The sequence below is a fragment of the Mobula hypostoma genome, chromosome 2, assembly GCF_963921235.1.
Source record: "Mobula hypostoma chromosome 2, sMobHyp1.1, whole genome shotgun sequence".
NCBI classification, from domain to species: domain Eukaryota; kingdom Metazoa; phylum Chordata; class Chondrichthyes; order Myliobatiformes; family Myliobatidae; genus Mobula; species Mobula hypostoma.
The window spans coordinates 107220458-107237384 of NC_086098.1; the positions used below are offsets into that span (position 1 = coordinate 107220458).

Sequence of the window (16927 nt, forward strand, 5' to 3'; positions counted from 1 at the left end):
CCTCACTCTTCAGAAATAACAGAACCTTGTCTTTGAAATCTCCGCCCCAGCCATGGGAAACTTGTCTTGTGATTCGGCCCGCTCTGCCACCACTACATCAGCGCTGGTCTGCATTAAAACGAGAGCTGTGCCCACAATTTTATCAAACCTCCTCCCACAATCGCAACTTTAACAGTACTTAACAGGCGAATTAACAATTCATCTGGAGTACGAATATCTACCCCACTGGTTCAATGCTCAGAGTAATCACAGAGCATCCAAAGACAATTGACAATAAACTGGACTGGTCAAAGAACACTGAGGCTGTCTACAAGAAGGGTCAGAGCCGTCTCTACTTCCTGAGGAGACTGAGGTCCTTTAGCATCTGCCGGACACCAGTCTGTGGTGGCCAGTGCTATCATGTTTGCTGTTGTGTGCTGGGGCAGCTGGCTGAGGGTAGCAGACACCAACAGAATCAACAAACTTATTTGTAAGGCCAGTGATGTTGTGGGGATGGAACTGGACTCTCTCACTGCGGTGTCTGAAAAGAGGATGCTGTCTAAGTTGCATGCCATCTTGGCCAATGTCTCCCATCCACTACATAATGTACTGGGTGGGCACAGGAGTACATTCAGCCAGAGACTCATTCCTCCAAGATGCAGCACAGAGCGTCGTAGGAAGTCATTCCTGCCTGTGGCCATCAAACTTTACAACTCCTCCCTTGCACCTGTGCCGATAGGCTGGTCCTGGACTTATTTCATAATTTACTGGCATCATTTACATATTACTATTTAACTATTTATGGTTCTATTACTATTATTTATGGTGCAACTGTAATGAAAACCAATTTCCCCCTGGGATCAATAAAGTATGACTATGACTATGAAAGCAATCCCGGTGAGCCCCCACAATTGTAACCCTCTGGTTTGGCTAGCAGCTTACTCTAGGAAAAGACGGCCTCTAGCCCAGCCAAACTGAGGAAATCTTGTTTGGGTGGATGCTGTGTAATGTGCTCCCCTGTTACAAATCAATACTACAAAAAAACAAACAGTACACAATATGCAATAAAACGATTGAGCTTTATAATTCTTAATTTGACTATAGGGTTAGCAAAGAAACTAAAAAAAAAAGAGAAAAAAGGGCCCATTCTTATGAAACAGTCTATTTCGCAACGTTAGAGCTCACTGTTTTCCCATTGGTTCATTCTCCCTCGATTTTCTCCCTGGGCATCAACTCCCGACCCCATTCCAAGTCCACCCTGTCCTGCAGTCTACAACTTCCCCATTCTGGCATCTTCTCTCTCCATCTTCCGCCGAACAAAAGATCACGAATCACTTCTCTCGGCCCCACAAGAAAAAAAAATGCCTCTCATTGGATGGCATACATTCCAAAGCCCCCGTTATCTCTAGTCATAACCCAAACATTGCTGCTACAGGGAAACCATTACATTAGCAGTGAAACATTACAGAGAGGCCATTACATTAGCAGTAAAACCTTACAGCGCATTACACATGTATTCACAAAGCCTAGGTTTTGTCAAAGCATACCAGGAGGGCAGTTTTGCTCAATTTCTGAATCTGCAGAGCACAAAGTCTCTCTAAGTATCCAGCTGCCGCTACAACCATACAGCCTCATTAATGGAAATACTCGCTACAAATAATAATACAAAAGTCAAGGAAAATTTCTCCAATGACTGAAGCTGTGCCTAGCACAAAAGATGAATCAGATGATTGGAGTTTAGTTATCTTAGCTCCAGAGGTTTGCTACAGATTGCTTCAATCACCCACAGATCCAGATGAAATTCCAGAATGTGCTGATGAATATTGTGCCATGCATGTACCAGGCAATGAAAATCTCCTATAAAATATTTAATCACCTTACAATATCATTACTATAATCACTTACTTTAAGTTACCATTGATTAGAAAATTAAAAATCCAGATAGAGCAATACAATAAAGGTTGGCGAATGTTTTGCAGGAAAGAGTTCACTGTATTCACATTAAACACCCATTCTTAACATGCCATGGTTACAGTATACATTATTGACATGATGTGCTTAAGCCTCCATAATAGCAGTTTCGACACAAAAGTACCTTTCCAAATGACAGCAAGGTGTGTAGGGACGTTATCAGCCACAAGCTCCAAGTGAAATAGTTAACCATTCTGTCTTGGAAATACACGGTCAATTCCTCATCATCACAGGATTTCATATTCTGCAACTCTCTAAGTAATAACACAGCGGAAATGCATGCAACATAAGGTTTCGGTGGTCGATGGAGGCAGGTGTAGACAATTAGAGCGGCACAGTGGTGCACCTAGTGTGGCTGCTGGCTCACAGATTGAACAACCCAGATTTAATCCTGTCCTCTGGTGCTGTCTATAGGGAATCTTCCCTGTGACCATAGGGGTTTCTTTTCAGTGCTCTTGATTCCTTCCACTAAGATGTGCAAGCTGGAAGGTCAATTGACCACGAAAAACTTCCCTACTGTGTATGCGTATGCAAATGGGAAATGGGAATGCAGGTAGGATATAAAAGGGGGGGGGGATTAGTATTTTAATGGGTGAATGATGGTCAGAGCAGACTCAGTGGGCATAGGGCCTGTTGCCATTCTATGATTCTGATAAACGTTGCCCTTACCAGTGACATCAACATCAGGCAAATATAATAAAAATAACAATATTCAAATAGAATTTAGAGAGATCACATATCTGCAGTGTAATATCAGAATACTGCACAGTGAAAGCATCCCTGTGTTGAGATCACTAAGCAAGACATTAGCCCACGTACGAGATGCATTTTACTCTTTCCAGTGAAATCATTTTTCTGTTTTGTGTTTGGTTTATGGAATGTATGTATTATGATAATTGTGATTCAGACTTTTAACTTGAAATTTCAAACCATGTTATAGTTATAAATACCTCAATCCAGGCGTTACTCAGCATACTGTGAAAGTACTCTAGAAAAAATAAAAAGCCTTTATCAATATTCCTGAACATAAATAAAAACATAAATAAAATGTGTTTATAAACGAGCATCTTTACCAAGTCTGGCACACAGCACACATTTATGGCAGACAAACTCCTTTCCATCTTCTGACTTCAGAGTTACATCACTCAAATAGGAACTAGATAACAAAGCAAAGGAAGGGGAATAATATGAATCAGGCACTTTCAGCATGATAGACTAAGAACAGAACTATCAGAGTCTAAAGAAAATAATTTTTATAATAAATGACATCTTTATAATTTTATAATACAAATGACTGTTTTGACATCCAGTGCACAGTGGTTATAAACAAAGGCTTCTGGAATTTCAAACAACAGGAATTCTGCAGATGCTGGAAATTCAAGCAACACACATCAAAGTTGCTGGTGAACGCAGCAGGCCAAGCAGCATCTATAGGAAGAGGCGCAGTCGACGTTTCAGGCCGAGACCCTTCCTTATAGGCACAGACCTCATATGTTCGACTTCATGAGCATCGCCAGGCCTGTGGTACTACAATTAAGCTCTTCTTTTTAAAATAAACCTTTACCCTTAAACCCTAACACACAACTGACTGAATGAGGCATTAAAGTTCTGTCTAAAGTCATCTGCCTCAGAGCTAATCCCCAAATATCACTTTGTAATAATTAACCAGTGCTACCTCCGCTAGTTCTAGCTACCACTTCTTAAACACCAGTGAGACATAAGTAAATACAGCAAACCTATTTATTTAGAGCATTTATAGGCAGAAATATTCATCCATTTCTATAGGAGAAATGTGAATGTTCATTGGAGATTGGACCAACTTCTCCTTCCCTGTTCTGGTCTGCTAATAATAACTATACTTGATCAATTGGTTCATGGAGGTATCCAGATGTAATAAAACCGAACAGTTTGAGCAGTAAAGAAGACAATTTTGGAACTGAAAATACTCAACAACTTATGCTCTGAAGACAAGGAACATTTCACATAGAATACACTACTGGCTGCATTGAGCAAAACTCACTAATTCTGATATAGATACATAAAGAAAACAAGTTATCCACTATATTGGGGTTGTGTGCTCATGGTTGCAAGTGAAAGTGTTTTATGGGCAGTGGGTGGAGACGTCAAGACAGGACTAGAAGTCCTGAAAAAACCAATCACTTCAAAATGCTGAAGAAAAGAGAAGATATCATTCAATCATTGGGCACATTACTTTGCCTTCTCTGTATAAATCAGAAGTAGCCAGTTCTCATATGATATTGGTTCAGGTTTTCCTTAGGCTGCTTTCATATCACATTTCATTTTTTTTTTGTGTTCTCACTCTCCAACTACTCATTTCATTGGCTTTAAATCCTTTGTTCAATTTTTCTCATCCTAGCTGATGCCATTAGTCCAGCATCTAAATGGACATGTATGGCTTATCCCCTTGATAACCCTGGACTCACCCTTTGTCTTATCCATGCCTTCCTGATAATATTTTAAAGCTGTCTTGTCTTCTGTTCCCCAGTTCTGACAAGGGCCATTGACCAGACATACCAACTATTTCTCTTTCCACAGATGCTGCTGATTTGCTGAGTGTTTCCAGCTTTTCCCCCCACATATTGATAAGCACTTTAACTTTGTATTCTTACATTTTTTTAAGTGTACTTACCATTTTTTCTGAACAAATTTCAATTTGTTTGCACTTATTTTGTGCACAACTTTTATCTTCCAATTTTCCAGTTTAACCCCATCTAGCCTGCAATATATAATGTGTTCTATTATGAAGCATCAAATTACAACAGCAATCCAGAATGAAAATTCAAGATAACTCAACTTCTGGTCATTAATTTTTGCATTTCCTGAACTAGTTAAACCACAGCTTCTTTTCATGGTTTCTGAAGAACTTCAAAGTCAACCACAGTATGTTGTAGGGCCCCCTCATACTTTGTAAATTAAGTTAATTCCGCGAAAACAGATATATTAATCAGAAAATCAATAGAAAAATATAGCCTTTATTTGCAGAAACGAAAAGGTGTTATATAAACTAGATCAAAAGTGCTGACAATGAAATCCACAAGCCGGCTGGTGCCACAGTGACATCAGCACCGGACTCCAGAGCGAAGGTTCCTGAGTTCAAATCCAGTCGGGCCACTCCCAGGCACGCTTTCCATCTGTGCCGGGTTGAGTGTCGAGCTCGCAACTCAACCTCGTTAAAAAAAAACTGCACTGTGAGAAGGACGTGAGGGACCACTCACAGAATCTTTCCTCCAAGACAATCACTTGGAAAAAAAAGTGGTCTCTGAGGCTCTGGCAGAGTATGGTACACAAAAAAAAAGTATTCTTATTCCAATTGCAATTCCTTTATTTACATATCAGCCCCAACCTTACCTTGCTGATAGACTGGAAAGACCAAGTTTTTTTGCAGTAGCCTGCAACATCTTAACTGGATTCGTGTCTTCATTGAGCCCTTTATTCTTTTTGCTGGTTTTATTTTTCGACTTTAATTTCTGACTCTTCTGGTTTTCATAAACCTCGGATGCAGATTTTCCCTTTATATCTTCACAAAAGTTTAATTTCTGTACAGAGCCCTCCAATTTGGATATCAGTGGATCTTGATAAGTTTCTATTTTATCTCTGAATTGAATTTTTGGTTTGTAGCCATCAGTTAGCAAATCGCAGGTGTCTGTATATATGAACTGCAAAATATAGGCAAACAAGTCGGCCTGAATCTTATCCAGAACGTACAAGTCACATCCCACTGCATCATCACCTTGTAAATGGGCATCAAGCGTCCCAATGAGTTCTCCATCAGGAAAGAAAAGCTTTCGAAAGTAGTCACATCTCATGGCCAGGATGTACTTATGACTGGGAAAAATTTGATTGCCAACTTGACATGTGACGTCATGGATGTTGTCAGTTTCACTGGCTTCCCTGAGAAGTTTGCCAAAGTCTTCAGTAAAACTTGAAGATGATGCATTTGGAATTTCATAGAGGCTAAAAAAAAATTAAACATTCTATGAAAGGATAAAGGTGCAAAAACACAAACTAGTAACATAGCAGACCATGGTATAAACAAATTTAGCAGAATGTATAGGCTAATGCAATGCACAAACACAAGTCAAAGAGGAATGTAATTACATCTAGGAAATAAGCTATAAAAGGAGAAAATACAAGCCTGGATGGTAATATGTATAGCTTAAAAGCTGGGAAGTCAAACAGAATGGGCTACAGGAAGAATATGGCGCAAAACATTTTACATAATTAATTGTGAATGCAAGGAGATAATACATTATTCATACAGACTATATTCATATAGATCAGGCCACATTTGGAGAGCTTGGCTGTGCTTGAGTGGACCCATTGCAGGAGCACAAAAAAAGGGCAGACTTCAACAATGAGGGTCCTTATCCCATGGAGGGAGATTAAAGAGGGTAATCTAATTGATCAATAAAATTATGAACCATTTTGAGACTAGTTTCTCTGATTGTTAAGTTGGTATGCAGGAGGCACAATCTTCTTACCAGAACTAGGGAGAAAGTTAAAACCAGATTTGAGAAATAGAGATGTCAGTATCATAGAACTTAAAGGAAGAATGTAAACAAACAGATTTAGGATGCAAAGCAGGGAAATTAGATTAAAATAGATGACGGTCACTGAAGTGAAGCCATGTACTGAAAGTCCATCTTTCCCATCATATTTTGTTTAAAGAAAATACTTACAAGATTTAGTTTCAAAACTTTGACACAGACCCTTTCCTCAGCCCAAGTCATCCCAAAACATTTACCAGAAATGATAATGGCCTCTAAATAGACAATGTAGGTAACACAAAAGTTCACATAAAAATGAATGAGATAACAAAGAGAAAATTATTTCAGCTTATAAATGTTATCAAGAATACTGAGAAGAATTCAAAATACTCACAATGACTACTAATGCCCAACAGAGGACTGATAGAGCCTTTGTTTAACACCTCAGCAAACATGGCACATTATGGTTTGCTCTCTCCAAAAACTACTGTAAAAATGTTAATCTGGATTTTTTGTACAAAATCTCCAGAGAGATTCTAATGTTAACAACTGATAACAGGTTCAAATCTTTGTCCAAGTGGAAAATCAAATCCACTAATTATTGTATTTCAACTAAATCCAAAAGACATCAGAAGGTGTAACACAACTTCTAGTGAGATATTTTAGATAGTAATACAATATAAAATCTGAAAAGACATAGCTCACAAATGATGAGAACACTATTTTGGCCTAGGGCAGCAATTTTTTTCTGCAAACTCCTAATATTTTAGTCCATATAAAATTCTAAACAGTTGTAATAGGATTCTCCATATCTCAGATGCCTGTTTTTTCACTTTTCATTTGTTCATAAATATATTTAGCCTATTTATTAACAAAAATATCCCTCTAGATTTGCCTTCACTTTTCCCTGCATCTTAAAATTTAGTTACCTCAAACCTTTCCAGATCCAATGAAAGATTATCACCTGAAATGTTAACGGCTTCTCTCCTCTCTACCGCCATAGAGATGCTATTGCAGCTACGGAGCAGTCCTGCCAAATTCTGTTCACAAGCCAACTTACATCCACTTCTCACAGCAAGACTGCCACAAAATACCTTCCCAAAAGGTAAAATGTTGCCTGTGGTACAGGATTTTTTAATCTATCATACTCCATAATGTCATAAAATGCAATATTAAAACGTGTTGTATATTAGAGTTAAATTAAATTGTTTAAAAAATTAAACTTAGCCAACTATGTTGAAATACCATATGCAGTAATACTCCAGTAACCTGGTACTCTCAGGACATTGGTAGGGCCAGACCAGCAGTTCCCCCGCCACCCCCCCCCCAACTATTAGGTGAAAAAGTTATTATTACTATGACTTGATGTTATTAAACTATCATTACTCCTATTTCCTATTATACTTGGTTATACAATAGAAAATAAATCTGTCAATAAACACAATGTGTATAAATGCAGTGGAAATAGAACCTAGTAAGCTTCAGCTTGTTCCCTGCATCTCACCTCGGCTTCAGCCTCTTTCATGTACTCCACACCTGTACTCGACATCCCAGACTCATATACAGATCTAATGAGTGAGTCAAATCCCAAATCATTGAAGGCTCAGAATAAGCAGTCGTGGATCATCAGTTTCATTGTATTTTTTGCCTGAAGACTTTCTCTACTAAATATTATATACTGCTTTCAAAAATATGCACATCATGGTCATACAGCATTGGCAGCAACATTTGCCTCACTATGTTCGTCAGTTTTTATGACAAAGGTGTGCAACAAAACCCTTGCCTACTCCCCCAGCATTGTTTGCCAAGTATTTAAAAAAGTAACTTAACGTTTCTATTGACCCTACATCCACCAGCTTTTTAGTTCATTTCATACCACAATAACTCAGCTTAAAATACAAATATTCATGCTGCCTTTGTTTTCTCAATCACCTCCCATTTGATAGATTTTGTTAGGCATGTTTTTTTTTAAAATTATATTCTTGGGATGTAGTCATCACTGGCAAAGCCAAGATTTATTGCCCATCACGACTGCATACAGCAAACAAACCACTTTCATATACCATTTCAATCCACATGGTAAAGGTAAAATGTTTCGGGATTAATGGTTCAGTAATGCTGAAATACTGGCAATATAGTTTCAGGATCTGAAGCACGTTTGCAGGTATTGGTATTGCTGTGCACCAGCTACCCAGCCGCCTTCATCTTTCTCACAGGTAGGTAGAGGTCACAGGTTTAAAAAGAGCTGATGAGAAAGCCTTGGTGAATTTCTACAGTGCACTCAAATGCCTCAGTAAACTCATGATTGAAAAATCACCAAACAAAAAATTTTGTTTCTCTATTATTTGCCAAGCTTATACATTTATGGAGCTGTACTCATCCAGACAAATGGTGAATATTTTATTGCCTGGTCTACATTTTACCTTAATTTTAGTAAGGCTTGTTCACATAAGAATTTAGTCAAATGTTGCTTAAGTCTAATTTATAATCTAGCTGTTTTGCCCATAAACCAACTAAAACATTAATGAAGTCAGGAGTGGAATGATCACTTCAAAAATGAGTATTAGTGATCATATTGTGGCTTTAAATCATTTAAGGTGATCTTTCATCACTTTTATGCTGGTTAATAGAGGACTAAATTAAGTGACATTTTAATAGGAAAATAATGTATTTTTAATAGGAAAATAATGTAAATTGAAGGCAGCTGAGTCATAGATCAGGCATGTTAAATAGAATAGCTGAACAGACTTCAGATCAAACTCCTGCTCGTATACGCATTGATTTCTTACCACACTACATCTGCATTTCTGACAAAAGTAGTACATCAATTGTGACTTTGAGAAAGACAGTTGATTTGGAAAACAATATCCTCTTACCACAATAACATTAACTACGCTGAAAGTCAGTAATTAGAATGCACGTGATCTAATTGGCTATTTGACAGGGAAAGGGCCACAGACAGAAGGGGCTTCCTTTTCCTGTGTCATTTGTCCTGCTAGGCAAATGAAAATTATTCACGGACTCTTGGCACAAAGTAAAAATAAGTTACCTAGTTTTAGGATCAGACTGTAAAATAGCAAAGGTGCGTCCATTTGAATCAGTGGCAACAGAAACAGCACGATGAACACATGGAAGTTTCTCAAGTTTTATCCTTTCATACAAGCTGCTACCCAATTCCGCAGTGTTACTTATTTGATCCATAGGATTCTGAAGAATACAGGAGTATTCATCTAGTAAAAAAAGAGGGAAAACAAATTTAAGCCATATTACACTTTTTAATAAGACTAAAATCCAAACAAGATACACCTTGGGTAATCAGATTTTGCACAGCTTCCTCCTGCATTGAAAAACAAATTTGAAATGCATATTGAGCAAATTTTGCAAAGTCATTGCAGGAATTATTTTGTGGTGTGTGAACATAGGAACATTTTTGATCACAGTAAAATGGCATTCTCTAAAGATTGCACTTTAATTGATAGAATTCTGCTCCACAAGTGAGAAATATGAGATTATATGAGTGAGAGACAAGCAACAAAATAATCCACCAGAATCAGGTTTATTGTCACTGCCTTGCTGTGAGATTGTGAACTGCAGGAAGGGGCAGCTGGAAAACACACTCCAGTCCTCATTGAGGAGTGGAAAATGTGAGCAGCTTCAAGTTCCTGGGTGTCAACACCTGAACAAGCTGTTCTAGGTCCAAAACATTGATGCAATTATGCAGATGGTATGTCAGCAGCTTTATTTCATTAGAGGTGTGAGGAGGTTTGGTATGTCACCAAAGACTCTAGCACATTTTAATAGATGTAATGTGGAGAGCATTCTGACTGGTGGCCTTTCAGTCTGGTATGGAGGCTTACTGCACAGGATTGCAAGAGGCTGCAGAGGGTTGTAGATTCTGCTAGTTCACCATGGGCACGATCCTCCCCAGCATTGAGGAAATCTTCAAGAGGTGGTGCCTCAAGGTGAGAACCATCAGTAAGGACCCTCACCATCTGGCACATACCCTCTTCACGATACTACCATCAAAGCGGCGCACAGGAACCTGAAGACCCACCCTCAATGATTCAGAAACTGCTTCTATCCCTCTATCAGAGTTTTAAACGGTGCATGAACTCCTTACTCCTTTCTTTTGTACTGTTTATTTGTTTTGTAATATATAGCAATTTTATGTCTGCACTGTACTGCTGCTGCAAAACAACAAATTTCACTACATACACGGCTGTTCTGCTGATATTGAATGCAAGGTTGCTTGTTTTGTGACATCACTCAAGCAGCTAATCTTGCAGCTGTATGTCTTCTCGTCAGCATCTGATGAGTCTGATACAAATTTCTAAATAATTTGGACATAACGTAATCAAAATACAAAATCCGTGTTTTAAATCAATATTTTTGAAACCAAAATCAAACAACCTCTTCTCTTTAATCCTTTCCATCTCTAACCACAAGATAAACAAGTGATGAAAAGTCATCAGCCTGAAACATTAATGATGTTTGCTACAAATACTGCCTGTTGTGCTGAGTATTTCCAGCATTTTCTCTTTTTATTTCAGATTTCCAGCTTGTGCTGTTTTTGCCTTTCAAAGAAAAACATCTCTACAGCTATGATCACATGGGTAATCAACCCAGTAATGCAAAATATCAAATTAAACTTTGTAGATAAGTTCCTTTGTTGCACCACCATATGGAACAATTTAGAAGCGAGCTGGAAAATGGCATGGCAATATGGAATCATACTGAATTAAAATGTTAACAAATGCAGACAAATAATTAACAACTTCTGAGTAACTGTAAATTCACACAAGTCAACACTTCCAAACATTTGAAATATTAAAATGTATTTCTGTGTAGAAGCATTCATGGCCCATTTAAAGAAAGTATTACTTATACATTTAGCACTTATACTTTCTAGAGCTCAATTTTAACAAACAAAAACATTAAATATAAACCTTGTCACATCAACGCACTATCAGGTGCAAGACCTCAGCAAGGTAAAAGTACATACTCAAAATTGAAACATAATACATCCTTGATAATCTAGCTGTTAAAATTAATGAATGGAAAATCACAAGCAACTTGAACTTGGGTCTACAATAAGCAGTTATACCTGCCAATTTTCACATTCAGGCATTAGAGAGGAAAGTCTGCCTTAAGCTAACATTCCAATTTTGGCTCTAGTAGGCTGATTCAGCCTTTTCCCAGAAAATGAAATGCGGTTTTGAAATCCAGATATTTAAATGCCAAAAGCTAGTTAAGAGTTCTATTGTTTCAGTGAGTAAAACAGACTAGGAAAAATAGCAGGCTAAGAGACTAAAATTAGGACAAAATATTCACTTGAACATTTTCAGGCAGAATTTCTATTTAAAGATTAGCAATCATAGATACCATCACTTGGTGTGTTAAAGAAAACATACCACATATATAGCTCAAATTAACTTATGAAGTGCTAAAGCTATAATAAACAACTCAAAAGCATGCTCAACTAATTCTGCTGTAATGTTAAACTTTAATCCAAAAAAATTATTTCAAACAAGATTGAAATTTTTACCTTTCTTTTCCAAATTCTTCATTCTTGATACAGCCCAGCTTCCTGTAAACCCGTCTCCATCTTGTGTAACAAAAATCATCCCATTCTTGCTCAAAGCAATGTCAGACATGAAAACCTGTCGCCCATATGCCCAACGACACTGTTTAAATAAGCAGTTTGATGATCTCCAACAAAAAACCTAATAAGGCAAAAGAGTAACTGAATTACATACTTTCCAATAAATAAAGAATATTTCTTTAAACAAGAGCTCCTCCTGTACATGTAGAAAATAAAGGAACAACATGGCTATAAGATTATGAATTGGGAATGATACACTTCAACAGAATTATGCCCCAGCCAAAATTCATGAATTTGCAACACGCAAGCTTAAAAAAAATATCTGGTCACCTTACCTTCATTGACAAAGACAGGAAAAAAAAGCTTTTAAGAAGGGTTCCCCTACCCCAGTTTTTTCATTTGCACAATTCAGTAAGAGACTGAGATAACTGCACAGAGAAGCAAGGTACAGTCGAATTCTGTTAAGCCTGCACACCTAAGCCATTAGTTGTGCTGGATGAGCAAATCTTTTGGACCACTGGATGCTATTCACATTAATCATCCAAACATAATTTTAATTCATTTTAAGATGTTACACAGTAGAATGATAACTACTGCAGTGAAGTTAACACGTTTTTGAGAACTACAGGCACTAGGATCCCAGTGGATTAGGAGGAGAGCAGGAACGAACCACCACCACCATCATAAAAATTAGGTGGGATTATATGATAATTGGTCAATATAAAACTCTCAGAAAATGAAGCAAAGTATGCTTGTATGCACAAATTAATGGAAATATTTGAGCTCAGTATATTGTACAGCAATTACATTTGGCCCATACAAGTAAAGGACATTGACCATCTCTAATTAGAGAGATTCTGAACATTTCCCATCATCAACTATGAAATTGAATTTAAATTAAATAATGGTAACCAGAAAACTAATGAAGTGTCTACACGATTCGTAAATCTCCTTCTGCGGAGGAAACCTGTCATTCTCACACAGTCAGCTCAATGCAATTGTTGGATCAGATTCAACAGAACATTCTTCTCCGAACATTCAGCAATACTACCTGTATCAAATTCCAGAAGTCACAGTAGACAAAAAAACTTAACTATGTAGACCACAGAAATATTGCAACCAGAAGAGTAGTCAGAAGCTCTTTATCATGGCAAATGATTTGCCTTTTGGCCCCTCACACCTTTCCTAATACTTAAGGGACAATCTAGCAGTGTACGTGAAGAAATAATCCTCACTTGCCTCTATGAGTGCAAATTCAAGACTTAAGAAACTGCCCACTATCCTAGAAAAGCAATGCATATGATTAGCAATCCAGCCAAAAGGCAGAGACTGAGTGCTGTTACGTTAAAATAGAGTGAATGTTAAAATACTGCTTAGAAAGTGCACCTTCGCTACAATATCTACATGCTGTAGTGCAGCAAGACATCAAGACTTTGCTGACAGCGCCATAAAACCCCAGACTACAAGGCCCACAGCACGGAAATTCCACTATCTGTCAAATGGCCCTCCAAATCAGACATTTGCCAAGTGTATAAAAATATATCATAAATACTGGGTCAAGATCCTGAAACCAAACAGCACAAGAGGTTTAGCTTCAATACAGACTACAGTAGTTCAATAAGTGACTTAATACTACCCTCTCAAGAACATCACAGAATGGTCACTATTGGTGGCTTTGCACAAAATTTCCAGAAATTGACAATATGTGTAGCTAGTTCAATCCATGCCTTCAATAGACTTCGTTGCTAAAGTTATAAACAGATTGCTCAAGTTTAACATACAGGTTTCAGCACCTCCAGAAAGTTCAAATTTTGATTATCAATGAGGCTCCAAATTCTGAAGTAAACCACATATTTAAACGAGTTGGGCTTCATTAGCACATCACATTTTCATCCTATCAAAACAACATCTTTGTATTCCTTGTGCAGGTCACTTTCTTTCAAAATTACTTGTATGTTGGTTAAAAAGGCATTGTTCTTTAGGAATTGGAAAACAGCATGGAAATTCAATCTCAGACCAGTAACTGGAGTTGACTTGTATCTCAACTACCAAGTTATAGAGCTAAGAAAGATGAATTTCTGATTCGCTCAGTATGCAATTAATAAATGGATGTAGAGAGCAGCTCATCCAGCAGAATATAAATAATAGTTACTAGCAGCAATGGAATAGAGATGAGCTTCAGTCAGTAAAAACCGGTGTTCATCAATATCAAACTGGTATGACAGCACTTTATTTGATGCAGATATTCTTTCTATCAATAGTTTTGCTGAGATCAACCTTTGCCAACTTCAAACCAGAGGGGGAAAAAAGTGTTATTTGTAGCATGAAATTTCCTTTTGTCCTTACTGCTAAAATAAAGTGGATTCAGCTAATTGTGACACATCCAGACCAGTACATTTTCACCAATTAAGTTGTTGCTCCAATTAGCCCAAGTCTCATGGAAATAGTTAAAAAGGTATTAAAAAAAGACAAACTGATTAACAAAATATGTATTTAAATGAAATACAGAATTAGAACACTACCACTATCTGTAAGGTACTATAAAATTGCATATTAGTTCCTAAAAGTTACCGATGGAGGAGTTCATGCAGTGCACGCAATGAACAAAATTGCACAGACACAATGTAGACAACAAACTGCCTTCACATAACTATCAATGATTACATCCTGCAAATCCTCATTTTCATTGTAGCATTCAAGATAACTATCAATACCTTCAAATTCCTTGTAGTTCCTGACATTCTGAAGTAGTGAAATCATTTCATGTTCATTCCAGCCGTTTCTGGCATCTCCATGCCTGAATGCTTGAAACCGCAGTGAGCAGTTTCACAGTTCCAATTGCCTTACTGCTTATTTCTTGCCAACTATTGTTGACAAAGGTCACTGCTTTATGAACACAAATACACACAAGTGGTACTATTTAAAAGCTATTCACTCTAAGCATGGTGTAGCATCTAATGACCACTCAAGTGTGCATGACTGACACTAGAACATGTTCAGCAAGTCTCCCGCCCCAATGAAGCAGCATAATGTCCCAGATAAACAATGGGAAGCCTGGCAATTTTCTCGATTAGATTTTGTTCTTTAAAACTTGTCCCAAATAAACAGCTGCCCTAATTAACTGATGGCCCAATTAACTGGAATCCACTATCTATTCTAGTTCTGGCCTGACTCTGAAGCTGCTGCAAAGAGCACAGCACAGTAGGTGGCTTGTGTTCATGTAATTGCATATTTGCTTATATTGATGAGTTGCTAAGTGTACAATGTTTCTTGTCATCTCTTAGGTTGTGCAATTTTTTCAGCTTCATTGTCTTTAATAAGATCTGCCTGTCCTTTAACCATATCACCATATAACAATTACAGCACGGAAACTTCTGTGCCAAATTCTTACTCTCACCTAGTCCCACCGACCTGCACTCAGCCCATAACCCTCCATTCCTTTCCTGTCCATATACCTATCCAATTTAACTTTAAATGACAACATCGAACCTGCCTCAACCACTTCTGCTGGAAGCTCGTTCCACACAGCTACCACTCTCTGAGTAAAGTTCCCCCTCATGTTAGCCCTAAACTTTTGCCCTTTAACTCTCAACTCATGTCCTCTTGTTTGAATCTCGCCCATTCTCAATGGGAAAACGTCAACTCCATCTCTCTCCTTCATAATTTTAAATACCTCTATTAAGTCAACCCTTAACCTTCTATGCTCCAAAGAATAAAGACCCAACTTGTTCAACGTTTCTCTGTAACTTAGGAGATGAAACCCAGGTAACGTTCTAGTTCTGGCCTGACTCTGAAGCTCCATCCCTCCCCCTCCTGTCTTCTCCTATCATTTTGGATCTCCCCCTCCCCCTCTCGAATCTCTTACTAACTCTTCTTTCAGTTAGTCCTGACAAAGGGTCTTGGCCCGAAACATCGACTGTACCTCTTCCTAGAGATGCTGCCTGGCCTGCTGCGTTCACCAGCAACTTTTACATGTGTTGCTTGAATTTCCAGCATCTGCAGATTTCCTCGTGTTAACATTCTAGTAAATCTTCTCTGTATTCTCTCAATTTTGTTGACATCTTTCCTATAATTCGGTGACCAGAACTGTACACAATACTCCAAATTGGGCCTTACCAATGCCTTGTACTATTTCAACATTACATCCCAACTCCTATACTCAATGCTCTGATTTATAAAGGCCAGCATCCCAAAAGTTTTCTTCACCACCCTATCCACATGAGATTCCACCTTCAGGGAATTATGCACTATTATTCCTAGATCACTCTGTTCTACTGCATTCTTCAATGCCCTACCATTTACCATGCATGTCCTATTTTGATTAGTCCTACCAAAATGTAGCACCTCACATTTTTCAGCATTAAACTCCATCTACCATCTTTCAGCCCACTCTTCTAACTGGCCTAAATCTCTTTGCAAGATTTAGAGCTTTAGAAGGGTGATGAAAGATAAATTTGCTATCATTGCAATATAAAGCTTTATTACATCATTGAAATTGCTATTCTAGGCTGAAAGAAAATTTTAAACTTTACATTCAAACACTTATGAGCTGATTTTACATTCACTAGGCTGGGCCTAGTTGAAGTGGATAATATGTTGAAGTGGATAATTATACAATTTAAGTAACATGCTCCAGACCACTAGATGGCATCATGTAACACATTCAGAATCAGAATCAGGTATAACATCGTGGATGGTTGTGAAGAAAAAGTATTTCAGAATGTATATTGTATACATTTCTCTGACATTAATTGTACGTTTGAAACCTTTGAAACATTACCAGCATATGTCATGAAATTTGTTACCTTAGCGGCAGCAGTACATTACAATACATGACAATACAGAGAAAAAATAATAAGTAAATCAA

General features: G+C 37.8%; 1 protein-coding gene across 3 annotated transcripts in view; it reads right to left on the reverse strand.

The window, feature by feature from the left end:
- ibtk (inhibitor of Bruton agammaglobulinemia tyrosine kinase) overlaps positions 1-16927 on the reverse strand; it is a 175515-nt gene that overhangs the window by 84985 nt on the left and 73603 nt on the right. For all 3 annotated transcript variants that reach the window (XM_063040345.1, XM_063040344.1, XM_063040346.1), the window contains exons 10-15: positions 12004-12181; positions 9508-9688; positions 5320-5925; positions 4601-4687; positions 3024-3106; positions 2901-2938 (exon numbers count right to left, since the gene is read on the reverse strand). In XM_063040345.1, coding sequence (XP_062896415.1) covers positions 2901-2938; positions 3024-3106; positions 4601-4687; positions 5320-5925; positions 9508-9688; positions 12004-12181 — 1173 coding nt within the window. The remainder of the gene's footprint in view (positions 1-2900; positions 2939-3023; positions 3107-4600; positions 4688-5319; positions 5926-9507; positions 9689-12003; positions 12182-16927) is intronic.